Source organism: Vigna unguiculata, chromosome 4 (genome assembly GCF_037176805.1).
Source record: "Vigna unguiculata cultivar grain cowpea cultivar isolate G323 ecotype 2 chromosome 4, ASM3717680v1, whole genome shotgun sequence".
In the NCBI taxonomy this organism is placed as follows: Eukaryota; Viridiplantae; Streptophyta; class Magnoliopsida; order Fabales; family Fabaceae; genus Vigna; species Vigna unguiculata.
The window spans coordinates 36,475,267-36,492,646 of NC_140795.1; the positions used below are offsets into that span (position 1 = coordinate 36,475,267).

General features: G+C 38.0%; 2 protein-coding genes across 2 annotated transcripts; both read left to right on the forward strand.

Annotated features, from left to right (window-relative positions):
* The first annotated feature begins 956 nt into the window (after nucleotides 1-956).
* LOC114180701 (uncharacterized) lies at nucleotides 957-10,294 on the forward strand. The gene is made up of 5 exons (XM_085672026.1): nucleotides 957-1,688; nucleotides 1,780-1,963; nucleotides 2,033-4,632; nucleotides 4,757-4,819; nucleotides 9,974-10,294. Exons 1-5 carry the CDS (start codon nucleotides 957-959, stop codon nucleotides 10,292-10,294), a joined length of 3,900 nt encoding a protein of 1,299 aa, XP_085528152.1.
* Nucleotides 10,295-11,805: 1,511 nt separating this feature from the next.
* LOC146887103 (uncharacterized) lies at nucleotides 11,806-17,270 on the forward strand. Its single transcript, XM_085672027.1, has 3 exons — nucleotides 11,806-14,448; nucleotides 16,098-16,388; nucleotides 16,509-17,270. Exons 1-3 carry the CDS (start codon nucleotides 11,806-11,808, stop codon nucleotides 17,268-17,270), a joined length of 3,696 nt encoding a protein of 1,231 aa, XP_085528153.1.
* Nucleotides 17,271-17,380: the final 110 nt, after the last annotated feature.

The window sequence follows — 17,380 nt, forward strand, 5'->3', positions numbered from 1 at the left end:
ATTCAGACAATAAATCAACTACTACCACCAATGACGAAAAATAGTGACTGATATGGGTTACTGACTAAATCAGTCACCATTTCATGTTTTTCTTGTAGTAAATTATCATATACTATTCCTAAATATCATTATCTATAACAATATATAAAGGGGATTCCCCTTTCTGTGTCCACTTTCTTTAATTCCTATTTTACCCTTTTTAATAATATAATAAATTATTTATTATTTTTAAAATTGTTTCAAAAGTAACCGTTATTTTACAGTTTGTTTTTCTCTGCAACCACATCATTTTTATTCCTTTCGTGAAGTTGTTTTGCCTACATTCCATTTCAAAAAATATTTTCATTCTATTTATTTACTATTATAGGATTTGTAATTATGATTTTGATATAATTTATTACGATGTTGAAAAATAAAACACCTTTAAGTATCGTTAATTTTCGCAATTACTTCCTTTTTTTTTCTCTATGTATCAAGATATGATTATACTTTATTACCAACTATCATGGTTTTTAATTTACTCTTTATTTATTACAGTGATATTGGTTTTTTATTATGCACTTTTTTTCATTGATTTAATACCACACAGGTTATGGTTTTCCTACACAAAGTAATACACACGTCAATGCCCTTCAACATGGTTAGTAAATTATTTCCATCAATAGTTAATACTAATTTTGGTACCATTGAACCTTATTTGTATCTTTTTCCTACCATAATTAATACATGTTGTGCTTTAAGAATGCACTTTTCATACTTTTGGAATTTATAATACTACATTATTTACTATTCCTCCAATTTATCACAATAATGTAGATATGCTACATGGATTCCCCCGAACACATAATAGTGCTAGAAATTTTTTAAATACGGTTCCGATGCTCAAATTTCAATTATTTACACCAACTACATGTCCACATTGTCATGCACGATTATTTTATCATGAATCGCGCGATATGTGTTGCTCTGGTGGGAAAGTCTTACTTCCACGTGTTCCTCCTCCACATGAGCTTCTTCAAATATTTTCAGATCAAACATCTGAAAGTAGACATTTTAGACAACATATAAGAAGTTACAATCATGTCTTCTCATTCACTTCTCTTGGTGTTCATATGGATGAAACTATAGTAGCAAATGGTCGTGGTATATATAGTTTTCGTGCTCAAGGTGCAATCTATCATAGGATAGGAGGATTTTATCCAAATGATGGGTCCAGACCCCGGTTTTTGCAGTTGTACATTTATGACACTGAACATGAATTACAAAATAGGATGTTGGAAAACCCTCAACTTCATCAAAATATTGTTCATAAATTACAACAAATATTACACCGGTGCAATCCTTTTGTGCATGTATTTCGACAACTTGCTGAAGAACCAAATATTCAGATATGTTCTTTACTCATTAAAGAGCGTCCTGCGAATCAACCACAGTATAATCTTCCAACTGCATCTCAAGTAGCAGCTATTATTGTTACTGCAGACACAAAATCAATGGCACGTGGCCGAGATATTAAAGTTGTAGGTCATGATGGAAATTTAATAAACATACAAGAAACCGTAGGATATTATGATCCTTTACAATATCCTTTATTATTTCCATTTGGAACATATGGCTGGGACACCAACACAAAAAATCATAATGGCCAAAGTATCTCTTGCCGAGAATATTATAGTTTCATGCTTCAGGTAACTTCTATCATAATTATCCCAGTTTCATTAAATTATGTAATATTAAGAAGGCTAACATATTTTAGAAACACGTGATTATTTAATGTAGATTCGTCCAAATGATCAGTCTGTAATATTACAAGCGGGACGACTTTTACAACAATATGTTGTAGATAACTACGTTAAGATTGAGACCGGAAGGTTACGATGGATTCGTAATCATCAAAACAACATTCGTGCTGAAGTGTACCAAGGTTTGCAGGATGCTTTGCATGAAGGACAAACTCACGCAGGTAAATATATTTAAAACAACATTTATTACATCTAATTATATTATCATTCACTCTTTCATTTCTTTGAAGATACTGTTGGAAAGAGGACAATATTACCATCGTCATTTATTGGTAGTCGTCGAGACTTGACACAACGATATCAAGATGGTATGGCAATTGTTGCTCACAATGGAAAACCTGATATTTTTCTTACAATGACATGCAATCCATCTTGGAGTGAAATTTCTTCTGAACTACAAAATCAACAAACTCCACAAGATCGCCCTGACTTGCTCACAAGAATCTTTCGAGTAAAATTTGAGCAATTGAAGGAAGATGTTGTTAATAAAGGAGTCCTCGGAAAAGTTAATAGTTATATGTATGTTACTGAATTTCAAAAACGTGGGTTGCCGCATGTACATATGCTATTGATCTTAGATAATAATGATAAGTTACGTGATCCACAAGATTATGATAGCATTGTGAGGGCAGAAATACCAAATAAGGCAGAAGAACCACAATTGCATGAAGCTGTGTTGAAACACATGATACATGGTCATTGCGGAACTCTCAATCCTAGATCACCATGTATGAAGCGCAATCAATGCCAAAAGAGATTTCCCAAGGATTTCTTGGAAGAAACACGACAAGGTAATGATTCATATCCACAATATAGAAGACGTTTTGATGAACCAATTTCCATAAATAGAAATGTGACTGTTGACAATAGATGGGTGGTTCCTTATAATCCTTGGTTACTCTTAAAATACGACTGTCATATAAATGTTGAAGTCTGCAGCAACATCAAAAGTATTAAATATTTGTATAAGTATGTTTACAAAGGACCGGATCGAGTAGCAATGGAGATTCATAAAGGACCAATTATAGATGAAGTCCAGCAATATCTCGATGCTAGATGGATTTGTGCTCCCGAGGCTTTATGGAAAATCTTCAGATTTACAATCTATCGAATGAATCCAGCTGTTGAAAGATTGCAAATTCATTTACCAAATCGACAACAAGTGCGATTTTATAAGCACCAAAACATCAATGACGTGTTGAATGATGATAACAACTCCAAAACCATGCTCACACAATTTTTTGCACTCAATCAAAGAGATCCCCAATCTAGAACATTTTTGTATCGGGAAATTCCAGAGCATTATTGTTGGAATAATAGACATAAGGAATGGTATCCAAGAAGGTCAAACAAGAAAGTTATCGGCCGAATGTATACTGTATCTCCTTCTGAAGGAGATAAGTTCTTCTTGCGGGTTTTGCTTTCTCACATAAGAGGACCAACCAGTTGGGAATATCTATTATCACCAAATGAAACATATTGTCACACATTCAACAAGGCGACTGAGAAATGGGGATTTTTAGAAAGTGACAATAGTATTCATGAATGCTTAGTTGAAGCATCAACTTTACAAATGCCATATGCTTTACGAAGACTATTTGTGACCATATTACTTTTTTGTGAACCAACTGATATTAGAAGCCTTTGGAATCACTTCCACACCTATATGCTAGAAGATTATACTTCAACCAACACTTCTGTCAATGAGAACTTGATTCCTATGTTATTGAGGGATTTAAATGACTTTTTAATTCAGCATGGTAAAACAATCAAGGATTTTGATTTGCCACCTTTATCTTATGATGCATTGGCAACTACTTCAGTACCAAGAATTATACAAGAAGAATTATCAATACAGATACCTAATGAAGATGTTGACAATGTACACAGATTGAATCATGACCAACTCATTGCCTTCAATACCATTTTAGATGTAATCAACCGTAATCAAAGTCAAGTCTTTTTTGTGGATGGACCAGGCGGAACCGGTAAAACATTTCTTTATCGTACTTTAATTGCACATTGTAGGAGCAACGGTCAAATTATTTTAGCTACAGCCTCCTCTGGTATAGCAGCAACATTATTACCGGGTGGTAGAACTGCACATTCTCGATTTAAAATACCTATCAATATCGAGGCCGGTTCATTTTGTTCTATAAGTAAACAATCAGATCTTGCAAAACTAATAAAAATAGCAAAGGCAATTATTTGGGATGAAGCACCCATGATTAACAGATATGTTTTGGAGGCACTAGATCGAACATTAAAGGACATTCTAGATTCTGATGCTCCATTTGGGGGGAAAGTGATCATATTAGGAGGTGATTTTCGTCAGGTACTGCCAGTTGTTCAAAAAGGTACAAAAGCACAAATGATTTCTGCCTGTATTATTAACTCTCATTTATGGAGTAACACAAAGATATTACATTTACAACAAAACATGAGATCATTACAAGATCACAATTTTGCTGAATATCTCATGCGCATTGGAGATGGTATTGAACCAACACAAGTTGATGACATGGTTAAAATACCCCAACAACTAGCAATATCATGGGAAGGAGAAACCTCAATACAACACCTCATACACCAAACTTTTTCTCAGTTACAATTTCATACATGGGATGCATCTTATATGGCTGAACGAGCCATACTAACTCCAAAAAATGAAGATGTAGAAAAACTTAATGACATAATTATCGATCTATTTCCAGGAGAAGATCGTAATTTGTTGTCATTTGATGAGGTTGAAGGAGACACATATCATTTATACCAACATGAGTACTTACACACTATTTGTCCAGGAGGTTTGCCACCACATAACTTAAAGGTTAAAAAAGGATCACCGTTAATGTTGTTGCGAAACATAGACCCTAAATCTGGGTTATGTAATGGGACAAGATTATTATGTCGTGGGTTCTATATGAACATGCTGGATGTTGAAATATTGACAGGTCACCATGCAGGAAAAAGAGCTTTCTTACCAAGAATTAAACATAAAACAACAGAGAGTGCAGGTCTTCCTTTTGTGCTTATTAGGAAACAATTCCCTGTGAGATTGAGTTTTGCAATTACTATAAATAAATCACAAGGACAAACTATACCTACCGTTGGAATTTACCTTCCACGACATGTTTTTAGCCATGGTCAATTATATGTTGCTTTATCAAGAGGTGTTTCTCAAACTTCCACAAAAATCCTTATTAAAGAAGGACACCTTGAAGGACAAGAAGGCATTTTTACCAAGAATGTTGTTTATAAGGAAATTTTGTTATCTCAAAACTAGGTATTGTTCGTTTTTTACTTCATTTATGTCATTAAAATGACTATATTTTCATATTCTACCTAATTATACTTATATTTACAACTACAAAAATAAAATTCATCATATTTATTTTATACCTTGCAGGTACGATAATAACTAAGGACAACTTACACCTCAATGAAGAATTACATGTAAGTCATTTCCACACATTTATACCACAAGAGGTGATATGCGATAAGTGTAGTTTTAAAAGTTTAGTTCCCAATCTTGCAATAGTTGACATTTTCTTCGTAGAATGCAAAATTTATGAACCAATGGAACACTTGGAAGGATGAATATTCACTTTCATTGGTTAAGCCAATAGACAACAAGGTAATCAAAATAATTCATTTCAACTATAATATGTCATGTTTACATATATCAATACAACTATATTGTGCATCGTGTTTACATATATTGTTCTTCAATTGTAGATTCATCATTTGAAAATTTATTCTATTGGTTGGGGATCCACTGTGATAACTGATAAAACACAACTTTCAAATCTAATCAAACGAGAATTACTTTCTCAAAAGACATGCAGGTATTATGCACATTTAAAATTATTTACTTTCTTCCATTATACTTTCTTCCATTATTCTTCTATAATACCACAAAAAATCTTTATTCTTTTTTATTTAACTTCTTTCCATTACCAGGAAACAACAAAAATCATTACCAATCCATACTCGCTACAACAACAATCTTTGTGTTTATCAAAATATATGCATCAATGAGGTTATTACTATTTCTTCAATATTTGTATACCATTACATATACATTTAATGACTCATAAGAAAATAACATTATTCAATGATATTTTTTAGTTCTTTAAAACTCAACAACTTATGGACCATGTCTTCTACAAAGAATTAAGAAGACTGCTTCAAAGGTAAATAAAGTTTTTTTTATTATCTATACATAATTCAATTGCTACATAATATTTCTGTTATTTGCATATATATTAGCAATAATATTTACTTTTTTTACAATGCAGGGAAGCTGAAACACATCCTAGACATCAATCTTTATTTGGCCTCCCAATTAAAGAAATGTTTAAGGATGTCAATATATGATACTTTCATTTACTATTTTTTTCTGCATCATGTATGTATGAAATATATATTTCATTCTTTTAATGAATGTATATTTATAGACACGTACTAAAATAGTTTGTATATTTATAAACAACTACCATTGACTCCATCACATATAACTCATTAACTCCAAATCTTGATCAAATGTATTAAATATTAGTTGATATATAATTTTATGACTTAGTAATTTACTGTTTTCTTTTTTAACCAATCTACTTATACCCATCATAAATTGTAATCGATTATTCTTAATATTATACGTATAAATACATAAAAAAAAGCGAACACACAGGCGCGACAGCGCCTGTGTTTTCGCTAGTATGTAATAATGTTTTTTAAAGTTTTTTTTATTTCTTCATTATTGGTAGAATACCATCAATTTCCAAGCAGTTTGATAAAAATATAACTGAAAAATAACAACCAATCAAAATTATAAAAAAAAAATGGACCACAACTTTAAAATTGAAAAATTATTGGAAGATGACTTCAAAAGTCTACTAAAAGAGGAAAATAAGAAAAGGACTTCTTTAAAATTTATTACAGACTTTTATATATTGTCATTTATCACCCAACTTGGTACACAAAGTAATTTTTATTATTTTTTTATTTTTTAAATAAAATACTACCACTTTTAGTAAAATGGCATGTATGCGATTCTTAACAAAATGTAGAACTTATCCTAATATTTATACAACCATTAAATTATATCTTATAATTTATGAAAATAAGTCCCTTTCTAAGTTGGACATGCAACTAATAATAAAAGTAATTTATTTTCTAAAATTTAAGTTAGAAAAATTCTCTTAAATATTTTTCTTAACTTTTCATTACGGCTTGAATAATTGCAATGACTTAAAAAGGATAAAAGATAAACACTAAGACTTCAAAAGTCTCTGATTAAAAATAATTGAAAATGAAAATAACTTTGATTTGATATGCATAAGAGACTTTGATAAATATTGCAATTGTAGAAACTTTAATGACTTACATCTCACGTTCTATACTATAGCGTGTGAAACATTTCTTTTCGGTCTTTAGTCTTTAAATTTTTGTCATTATTAAAAATTTTCATGAGATTTTTCTTGAAAACTTGTTTAAAAAATTTGCAAGAAGCAGGTAATTCTTTCGTAGATAATTATTTTCTACAAAATTATAAAATTCGTAAGTATTTTCTATAAAATTTGTTATGAAAAGTGTTTTATACAAAATATTTTTGCAAAAAATTGGCATCAATTTTCTGCAATTTTTTTTTCATAACAAAATTTATAAATATTTTCTACGAAAAAAATTTCAATACAAAATTGGCAGAAAGTATGAGTTGTTTTAGTAGTGTGTCTAGACACTTTTAAAATATGAAAATAAGTTAAAAAAAGTAAGATTAATTTTTTTCATATGTTAAAATAATTTATGTATAAATTAAAAACATATGTTTTGAGAAAACTATATAATAAAATTTTAATGAATTAATAAAAACTAATTTTAACTTTTGAAACATTTATTACTATTTTCCACTTTCTTATTTTAAAATTATTTAAAAAATCATCTATAAACATATCCAACGTTTTAAACACTAAGTAGGGGGCAGATTGCATATTGAGATTCAAGGTGCATTGTGGCCAACCAACCTTATACTTCCATACTTTATTTTATCCCAATTAATTCGATTAGTTATAATGATTTTAATAAAGTGAATCTCTTATGGGATGTAAAACCCATTTTATTTCTATTCTCTTTTTTTGGTCCCAAGTCTTAAAGGATTATCCTAAGCAGATGGGCCTAATGACTGGTCCATGGGGTGCCAAGGCCCCTAAAGTAGCCAAGACTCCGATTCTACTCTCACTTTACCAAATCAAGCCTTGACTCCTTCCTCTTACATAACAGAAGCTCTGCTAGGGTTTAGGGCTCCGTCATCTTCAAGCTAGCTCAAACCCGCTTTCTACTCCATCTTTTTCGTTCGTTCCTAGAGTTGTTGTGTTTTCCACGCTTGGCTGCCAAAGCCCCCATTTAACCCCTTTCCAGGTAAGGGAAGTTAGAGTTTGTGTCTTAAGCTATATTGATGAGTTTTATGGCCATTTTTGTGATATTGAATGTATGATTGAAGTTTTAGTGCTGTGAATATGTACGGTATGTTTGATGTGAGTAAAATGTTTGGTCTGTGCATGCATGAATAGTGGAGGGTCCTGCATATCTCGCCCAAGCGACCTGTCTCGCCTAAGCGAGATTAGCAGTACTCGCCCATTTCAGCCTGCGCGAGCTGTCGCTCAGGCGATGAGCTCCAGCTTTGAGCGAGAGCACGTCTCGCTTAGGTGAGGAGGTCTCGCATAAGGAAAAGTGCGTCACAGCGCCACTGTTCCTCTTTTCGAGCCCTCGCCTGAGCGAGACCCCTCTGCCTGAGCGAGAGGCTGGGCGAGAATGCACCAAGTTCTGTTTCCCTTGCCGATTCTTGTGTGATTAATATATTTTGGATGATTTGATCTGCTTAAAGCGTGGGATGCATGATGTGTATGTATGGGACTGGTTCATGGATTCAATATGATGGGATGTTTATAGAATTGATATGAAATGTGGAGGGATTCATGGAAAATGAGTGATGATGCTTGGCATGGTATTAGCATGATGTACGATTCTATTTCCATGGCTTTGGGGAGGTTGAGCTATGGTTGACTAAATATGAGATACGAATGAGGGTGGTTACAAAGATTAACATGATATTGACATGTGTGGTGAATATTTCATGATTGATTGAATATGTATAGTGTGTGGTCAGTGCCTAAATCCTTGAGATCTCTAGGTGGGATTTCAGGGTAGTGCTTCAGTGGTCGGGACGTAATTCCATGACTCCTGTTAATGGGTATCCATGGTGGTGCCCCATCTATATGGTTTGGTAAGGATTCAAGGTAAGGTTGCATCCTGACACTCTAAGGAGTTAGTTAGTCTCACTTAGAGCGGACTGACTCTTGTGGTGAGAGTAGCAAGAGGCCTGAAACTCATTAAGGGCTAACCTTGTGTGAGGTAATTGATTCATTGTAACACTTGTAACACATAGCTCAAGGGTGAGCAGCTCGGGGGTGAACAGAGGTATCCACCACAAGTGTAAGCATCCGCTGAATCCGACCAGACTGTATGTATCCGAATGAGTCGGGTCAGAGTCTAGTGTGTTGTTTGGGAAATCAGAACATGTTTGGATGATATATAAAATGCTTGGATTATGGAATAGCATGTGACTACTTGATGAACTGTTTTATTCTAGCTTACCCTATTTGTTTGTCGGGTTGTCTTGTATCTGGCTCTTCTCTTTTGTGATGATCATCAATTTATTGATGGGAGCAGATGTGAGAGGTCCTCGCAGTTAACAGGGGAACGGTGACTCCGCTGCTTAACCATCTGGGCTGGATTCTCTTCTTTGGGTTTTCTTTTAGAGCCACGACCCATGTATTGGCTATTCTTAAAATTCCCAATCTTCTTATTGTTGAATATTTGTATCTGGTTCGTTTTGGCATAGTTGGGTACCTTGGATTGTATGGATTTGTGTTTAAACTCCAAGACTGCATTTCTGTATTATCATGTGTAACGCTTCCTTTAATTATGTTTATTATTTAAATGGGGTGTTACATTTATGATATTAGAGCGGTCATTCCTTAGTTCTGTGGACTTGAATGTCCGCTTAGCTTTCTCTGTGTTTCTCTTAGTGTTTTTAGTTAAGATCATGTCTTATCAAGCCTAACCAAGTAATTTTCTGTGTGCTAGTGAACTATGACACCTCATCGTAGGACCTCCCAATCCTCCCATGGCGATGTGCCAGATATCGCCAAAGTAATAGAAGTGTGGTGGCCGCCATGACTCAGCAAAGCACAGCAATGATGCAACAGCACGAGGCATCTATGCAGCGACAAGCAGTGTCGCTCGAGCAGCAACAGTTGGTGACGCAGCAGATGGAAGCTGCAAGAGTGGCTGTTGAGGATGCTCATCGACAGCATATGGAGGCCCTCCGCCAGCTGGAGGAGAACAGGACTACTGCACCCGCTTTTGGTCTTGAGCCACGACCAGCAGCTAGGGAGTGGAGTTTAGAAGATTTTCTGAAGCACCACTGATAATGTTAATTTTTACCATTATCCAAGCTATATTTCATTAGCAAAATCATCTCTTCCAAAGCTTTTAACCTACTTAATCCTCAATTTTACCTTACTTTTGTAAATAAATACATTTTGGGTTATATTTATCTAAATATACCACTAATCCCCATTTTTGTGTCCTTTTTGTAGATGGGAAGCTTTGTCCAAAAATCTAGATTAATGAGTGACTCGGAATAGCAAGGAGAAGAAGAAAAATGTCAACAGGAAGCGCCTGGCGACACGAAGCAAGCGCCAGGCGAAACAGACCGTCAGTCAAGCGCCAACCAAGCGCCAACCAGGCGCCCCTGTTACGAACCGCCTGGCGGTAACTGGACACCGTCGGGCGGTAGCTGCCAGTTTTGCCCCCTGTTTGCCCGATACCGCCTGGCGGTGAGACCCTGCCGCCAGGCGCCATTGTTCGCTGATGTGGCAAGTTGGCTCCTTTTCTTCTGTTTTCGCGAGGGGAAAAGGATCTTGGACATTTTGGAGCACGAACAACACGTCTTGGAGCGCTTGGAGGTCTGCTAGGGCTTGTGGGAACAGCTCCATCTTCCTCTTTCTGTCTCCTCCCTCTTCCATTTCCATTTTGTAAGCTTGAGCTCTCCATGACAATGGAGAGCTAAACCCATTTTTGTTGGGGTTAGATGTAGCCACTGAACTCTTATGTATTTTCGAATGGTTTGAATATATATATGCTTCTTCCATTGATTTCTAGTATCTTTGTTTATGCATTTAAAGCTTGCTTTGTTATACCCATTCATTGCATGATATTTGGGTCATTAGGTATTGGAAAATATCTCTTGAAACCTTGAATTGGAACAAGATACCTAATGGAACTTGTATCTAGGAATGGAACTTGACTCATTAGTTGTCTTAAACCCTAATTTGTAAAGCGGGTTTGTTTATTTAGGGATTCAAGGAATTGACTCTAAATAAGGAAACCTAGGCTCATTCAACTAAGGGATTAGAGTTTGAGTAAACTTGTGGGTTGACATTAGTAATTAATGGAGAAGAGTTTTATTGCTTAATTTACATGAGAGTGAAGTAGGTGAAGTCTAACTCCAACAATATCAATCCATTGCATTTCTAGCCTTTACCATTTTCTAGAGTCTTCAAATATCCAAGTTCAATTTTAATTGTTTATGAAATATTAACTTTCTTGCATATAAAAACCCAAATCTTGAATATATTCATTAGTTTAAATTAATCACTAATTACACAATTATTTAGTATACACGAGTCTCTTGGGAAACGATATCCCGGTCTTACCAGTTACTATTTGCGCGACTTGGTACACTTGCCAAAGTCATAACAAGTTTTTGGCGCCGTTGCCGGGGACCCGTGTCTAATACTAGACTATTGTGTGATTTTTGACTTATTTAGACTTAAATTCTTTTGTGCATATTTACTGTTTTTGTTTACTTATATACGCACATTATTTTTGGGCTAACTTGTAGTTCGAGCTTGTTTTTGTTGTTGCTCTATAGTTTATGCAGGGTAGGATCCGTACAAGGAGAACTGCATCTTCAGAACCACTCCTTGTTGATCCCGAGATAGAGAAAACTGCCCGTAGAAACAATAGTGCCACAAGGAGAAGACGAGCTCAAGCACAACAAGTTGCCCATCACTCTTCTGCTTCAGACACTATTTCATCTACTTCTCAGAATCCTGATCCTTTGCCAGAAGAAGAAATGGCAGACAATCCTCATGGTGATGGTAGAGGTCGTGAAAGACGCACTTTGGAAGATTATGCAGCGTTCACAGGCCATATTAACTTCAACAGTATTGCTAGGCCAGCTGTCAATGCCACCAACATGGAGATGAAGCCAGCTCTTATTCATCTGGTGCAGAGTAATCAGTTCAATGGCCTGTCTCATGAGAATCCCTACACTCATCTGGCCACATTCTTGGAGATATGCAATACTGTGAAGATCCATCAAGTTCCTGATGAAGCCATACGCCTGAGTCTCTTCCCGTTCTCACTAGCAGGACCTGCAAAAGCTTGGTTGAATTCCTTTCCTGAAAATAGCCTCACTAACTGGGATGATGTGGTTGCAAAGTTCTTGAGCAAATATTTTCCCCAGTCCAAGGTTAACAAGGGAAAGCAGGAAATCTCGGCATTTCAACAAGATATGGATGAGTCCTTGGGCCAAGCATGGGATAGATTCAAGGGACTGCTGAGGAAGACCCCCATTCATGGGTTTGATCAACCTACACAGCTTACTCTTTTCTTGGCAGGTCTTAAGTCCCAGTCAAAGTTGATGTTAGATGCCTCTGCCGGTGGGAGTATCAAGTGGAAGACGCCAGAGGAAGCTTATGAGTTAATAGAGAATATGGCAGCTAATGATAATGAAGCCTATACTGAGAGAGCTCATTCTCAAAAGAAGGGTATTCTAGAGCTTCAATCCCAAGATGCTCTATTGGCTCAAAACAAGATTATGACTCAGCAGCTGGAGACCCTGATGAAGAAATTGTCACAACTTCCTCAAGAGCTTCAAAACGCCTCTGTAGCTCAACTTCAACAAGTGCAAAGTTGTGAGTTATGTGGAGGAAACCATACCAATGGGCAATGTGCTATGCCAAGCACATCTCAAGAGGAAGTTAGTTATATGGGCAATCAAGGCCGACCAGGGAACTATAACCAAGGATGGAGACCTCATCAAAGCATGGGCCAAGCTGGACCTTCCAATAGGCCCCCACATCAACAAACTTACCAACATCCCTCTCTGACTGATAGAACCTCAAAGCTTGAGGACATGATGCAACATTTCTTGCAAATGTCAATTCAAAAACAAAAGAACACTGATGCATCAATAAAAAACTTGGAGGTGCAAGTGGGGCAATTAGCCAAGCAATTGGCTGATCAACAAGGATGTCCTTTTTCCGCCAACACCGAAGCCAACCCCAAAGAGCAATGTAAGGCCATCTTCACTAGAAGCGGAAAGGAGGTTGGACTAGGTTGTAAAGAAAAGGTGGAGGCTAGAGAAAAGAGAAAGAATGAAGAAAAGATTCAAGAGGAAGAAGTTGATGAAGAGATTGTTGAGGAAGAAGGAAAGAATAAAAGTGAAGAGAAGGATAAAGAGAAAAGACAAAAAGAGAAAGTTGTTGTGAAACCCCTTCCCTATCCTCAAAATCCTTCAAGAAAAGAGAAAGAGAGACAGTTAGCTCGCTTCAAAGACATATTCAAGCAGCTTGAGATCAAGATTCCCTTTTCTGAAGCACTGCAACAAATACCTTCTTATGCAAAATTCATGAAGGAATTCCTTGGCAAAAAGAAGAAGTATATAGAAGAGGAAACTATTGAAGTGCAAGGGAATTGTAGTGCCATAATTCAGAAAAATCTTCCTCCAAAATTCAAGGATCCGGGTAGCTTCACCATCCCCTGCACCATTGGAAATCAAGATATGGGGAAAGCTCTTGTTGACTTAGGGGCTAGCATTAATCTTATGCCCCTATCTATGCTTAAAAAGATTGGTGGTCTCGAAGCCAAGCCAACAAGGATGACCTTGCAGCTAGCAGACAGCTCCGTCAAATACCCCTATGGTGTGGTGGAAGATGTGGTGGTGCAAATAGATAATCTTAAATTCCCAGTTGATTTTGTGGTGATGGAAATGGAGAAAGATGAAGGGGTACCACTTATTCTTGGGAGGCCATTCATGAAGACAGCAAAGGTTGTTATCAATGTGGATGATGGAACGCTAAAATTGAAAGACCAAGATGAGGAGGTGACATTCAATGTTCTTGAAGTTGTGCAAGAACCGACTGATGAACAAACTAGTCTTAAGGTCGTCAATGAAGTCTTATCTGTGACTAGTAGACCTTGGCAAGCTTCAAAGTTGCTTGAAAAGTGCTCCAATTGTTTCTCTGCGAAGGTGAATGAAGAGAGGGAAGAGAAAGATGATGCTCTAGTTCACCACCACTCTTTGATGGGGAATAATGGACTTAGACTTGGCCAACCAATTGTGATGAGAAAGGAACATTTGAAGATTTCTCCTAGAAGATTCAAGTCAAATTGGGCAAGGCTATGGGTTATTAGAGACATCAAAGTTGATGGAAGAATTGAAATTGAAGCTCCTTATTCTAGAAGGACTAAATTGGTGACTAGTGCTCAATTGAAGTTGTATAGGTGTGAGGTTGGGAAGGAGCACACCAAAAGCACCAACCAATCTTAAGCGCCTTACCCGTCAGGCTCGTGACGTTAAACAAGCGCTTCCTGGGAGGCAACCCAGTGCTCTAAACTCATTCTAGCTTTTAATTTTTGTTTTCAATTCAGTATGATGTTTGTATGCATGTGTGAATTGTGTTAGTATGATTGTTGTGTTGTTGAGATGTTGAATTTTGTGTTAAATTTGCATTTGTGAATTTGTGGAAGCATAGCCTAGAATGTTGTTAAGCATGTTTAGTTTTAGGATGGTGTTAGCATGTGCTAGTTGTAGCATTTTGAATTGAGTTTATCCTTTGTGCATCATAGAATGTGGTAGTGTACAATTGGTTGTTTGTGAGAATATTAGTAGCATAGCTTGTGTAGTAAATTCAAATCTTAAGTTAAGTTGTGCATGTGTTTTGTGAATTGAATGTTTTGCTTGAGTGTGAATGCTTGGTTTGAAGTTGACAAGCTTGAAAAAGTATGTGTGCAAGAGTGAAAGGTTGGTGGGAGCACAATAGAGTCAAAACCAACCCAACCATAACCCAAAAAAAACACAAAAATTCCACCCCTGCAGCTTAACCGCCTGGCGGTGCACTCTCTCCCGCCAGGTGCAGTCTGTAAATTCAGCCCCTGGGAGCATTCCAGGAGCTAGCCGCCTGGCGGCTCCCTAGCGCCCGCCTGGCGCCACACCAGAAAAACTGATGCAGTGGCATTTTGCTGATACGCCGCCTGGCGGCTAGTGACCTCCCGCCAGGCGGTAGCGCTGTGCGAGCTATGCTTGGGCCTTTTAAAATCTGTTCTGACCTGGCCCAAACCCTTACCCCTTATTACCCCCGCCTGGCGCCTTGTTCTCATTCCTCACCACACTCATAACCCTAACTCTCAATCTCACTCTCTACTTCCCAATCTCTCTCAAATTCAAACCCTAATCCCAAATTTGAACTCACTCTCGTTTTCTCGTGCCCTAACCACTCTCACTCACACTGCTGCCACACTCTCGCCAGGCGCAGTTGCCCCTTACCACGCACCAGTCCACCTTACACACTCTCCAATCTCACTTCTTGCAACATTCACTCGTGCATTCCACTCAAGTAAAACATCTTTCATGTGCTCTCCTCGTTTTTGCATTTTTTATGCTTGTTTTTTTACTCCATTGTTGATTCACTAGCTTAGGGTTTACTTTGCTTTCATATACATGTTGTTTTTGTTGCTATTTGTGTTTAAAAACTCGTGTTTCTTGTGTGGGCTGCCATTGTGATGTTGTTTTTCTGTTGTTTTGTGCTCATTCACTGCATTCCATGGCTGCCCTGTTGTGTACCGCCTGGCGGTGGCCATTTTGGCCTGTTTTACCGCCAGGCGGTGGCGCCTAGCAGTGCCCACTGTTGCAAGCTGGCGCCTAGCGGCAGTTTTGGAGGGGCCAGGCGGTGGCCCCTATTTTTGCCTCTTTCTTTGCTTTTCTTGTGATTGTAGCTTGGGTTGTGAGGCACCAATGCTACAAGGGTTTTTGCATATGAATGACTTGACATTTTGTTATTCTAGTTTAGTCTTTAGATGCAATTAACTCTCTTTTTGATTGAATCTCTCACTTCAATGCTAACTCTAAATTGCGTCTTTGTACCAATGTTTATTTTGCAGATGGCATCCTCCTCAAATCCCAAAAGAATGAAGACCACCGTGGGCAATCCTTCGAAAGGGCAAAAGCGAAAGGAGAGAATTTACTCTCATTACTTCCTCACAAAGGATAATGAAGACCGCTTCCAAGTGGTCATGCAACGAAAGTTGGTGACAGAGAGGAAAGTGATTCTTAAGCCCGGGGAGGTCAACGAATTTCAGCTGGAGTTGATCAAGCGTGGCTGGGAAAGGCTGGGTAGCTATCCTAGCACTTTTAGTGTAACCTTGGTGAAGGAATTCTATGCTAACGCCAAGGTTACCACCTCAGCAGCCCCCACTTTTCTCAGTTATGTGCGGGGGAAAAGGGTGCCCTTTGATGCTGACACGATCAATGAGTTTTTGGGCACCCAACTGGCTGATGATGTGGAGTGCTAGTTTTCAGTGTTGGATGATGAGGGCGTGGCGCCTGGAGAGCTAATCCAAGCACTCTGCTTGGCGGGTGAAGGATTTCACAGGGGCACGATTCAGAGAGGTTCCCTTCACCCCTTGGCCCGCTTCTGGTCAGCATTTGTGCACGCCAACATCTCCCCATGCTCCCATGTGTCTGATCTTACGGAGGGACGCGCCACCATTCTATACACCATCCTGACAGGTCGGGTGATGGATGTAGGGCAATTCATTGCCAATGAGATCCACCGGTGTGCTAACGCCGCTGGCAAGGCCGCTCTTGGCCATCCCTCTCTCATCACCCATCTTTGCAGCCTGGCAGGGGTGGACATTTTTGTACCCCCGATGGAGAAAGCAACGCAGGACCTAGACTTTTCATATTTTCAGAGGTTCTGCTCAGTTGCTCCCAGACCCAGGAGGCGCCATCAGCCACAGCCAGAGGCTGAGCCAGAGCCCGAGCCCGAGGCAACTCCCACCATTGACATGCGGTTGCAGGCTTTGGAGGCCAAGCTCGATCACCTTCAGCTCCTGGAACCCCAGATGCAGGCCTTATACCGGATGGGGATGGCCAATGCTGACATGCTTAGGGGCATCTCCCTAACTATTCCTGAGCTGCACACCCCATCAGCTGAGGAATTTGCTGCCACTGTTGCTTGGCCTGGGGCCCAGGCCACTACTACTGGGGGAGGTGGAGCCTCAGCTGCTGCAGAGGATGAGGAGCTAGACGAAGAGGGCGAGGATGACGCCTGAGCACTTGGAGAGAGTGATTCACATTTTGCAGGACTTGTTTTGTTGATAGTCCTGATTTATTTTATGCTTTTAGTTTTCAGTCTTAACTTTCTTTTGATAGTATTGAACTT

Coding starts and splice junctions, on each gene's coding strand:
- LOC114180701 (XM_085672026.1), top strand. CDS start 957: ATGTGTTGCTCTGGTGGGAAAGTCTTACTTCCACGTGTTCCTCCTCCA. Junction 1,689..1,779: donor ATTATAGTTTCATGCTTCAG/GTAACTTCTATC, acceptor TATTTAATGTAG/ATTCGTCCAAATGATCAGTC. Junction 4,633..4,756: donor TGCCACCACATAACTTAAAG/GTTAAAAAAGGA, acceptor AAATATTGACAG/GTCACCATGCAGGAAAAAGA.
- LOC146887103 (XM_085672027.1), top strand. CDS start 11,806: ATGCAGGGTAGGATCCGTACAAGGAGAACTGCATCTTCAGAACCACTC. Junction 14,449..16,097: donor TGAAGTTGTATAGGTGTGAG/GTTGGGAAGGAG, acceptor TTTATTTTGCAG/ATGGCATCCTCCTCAAATCC. Junction 16,389..16,508: donor AATTCTATGCTAACGCCAAG/GTTACCACCTCA, acceptor GTGGAGTGCTAG/TTTTCAGTGTTGGATGATGA.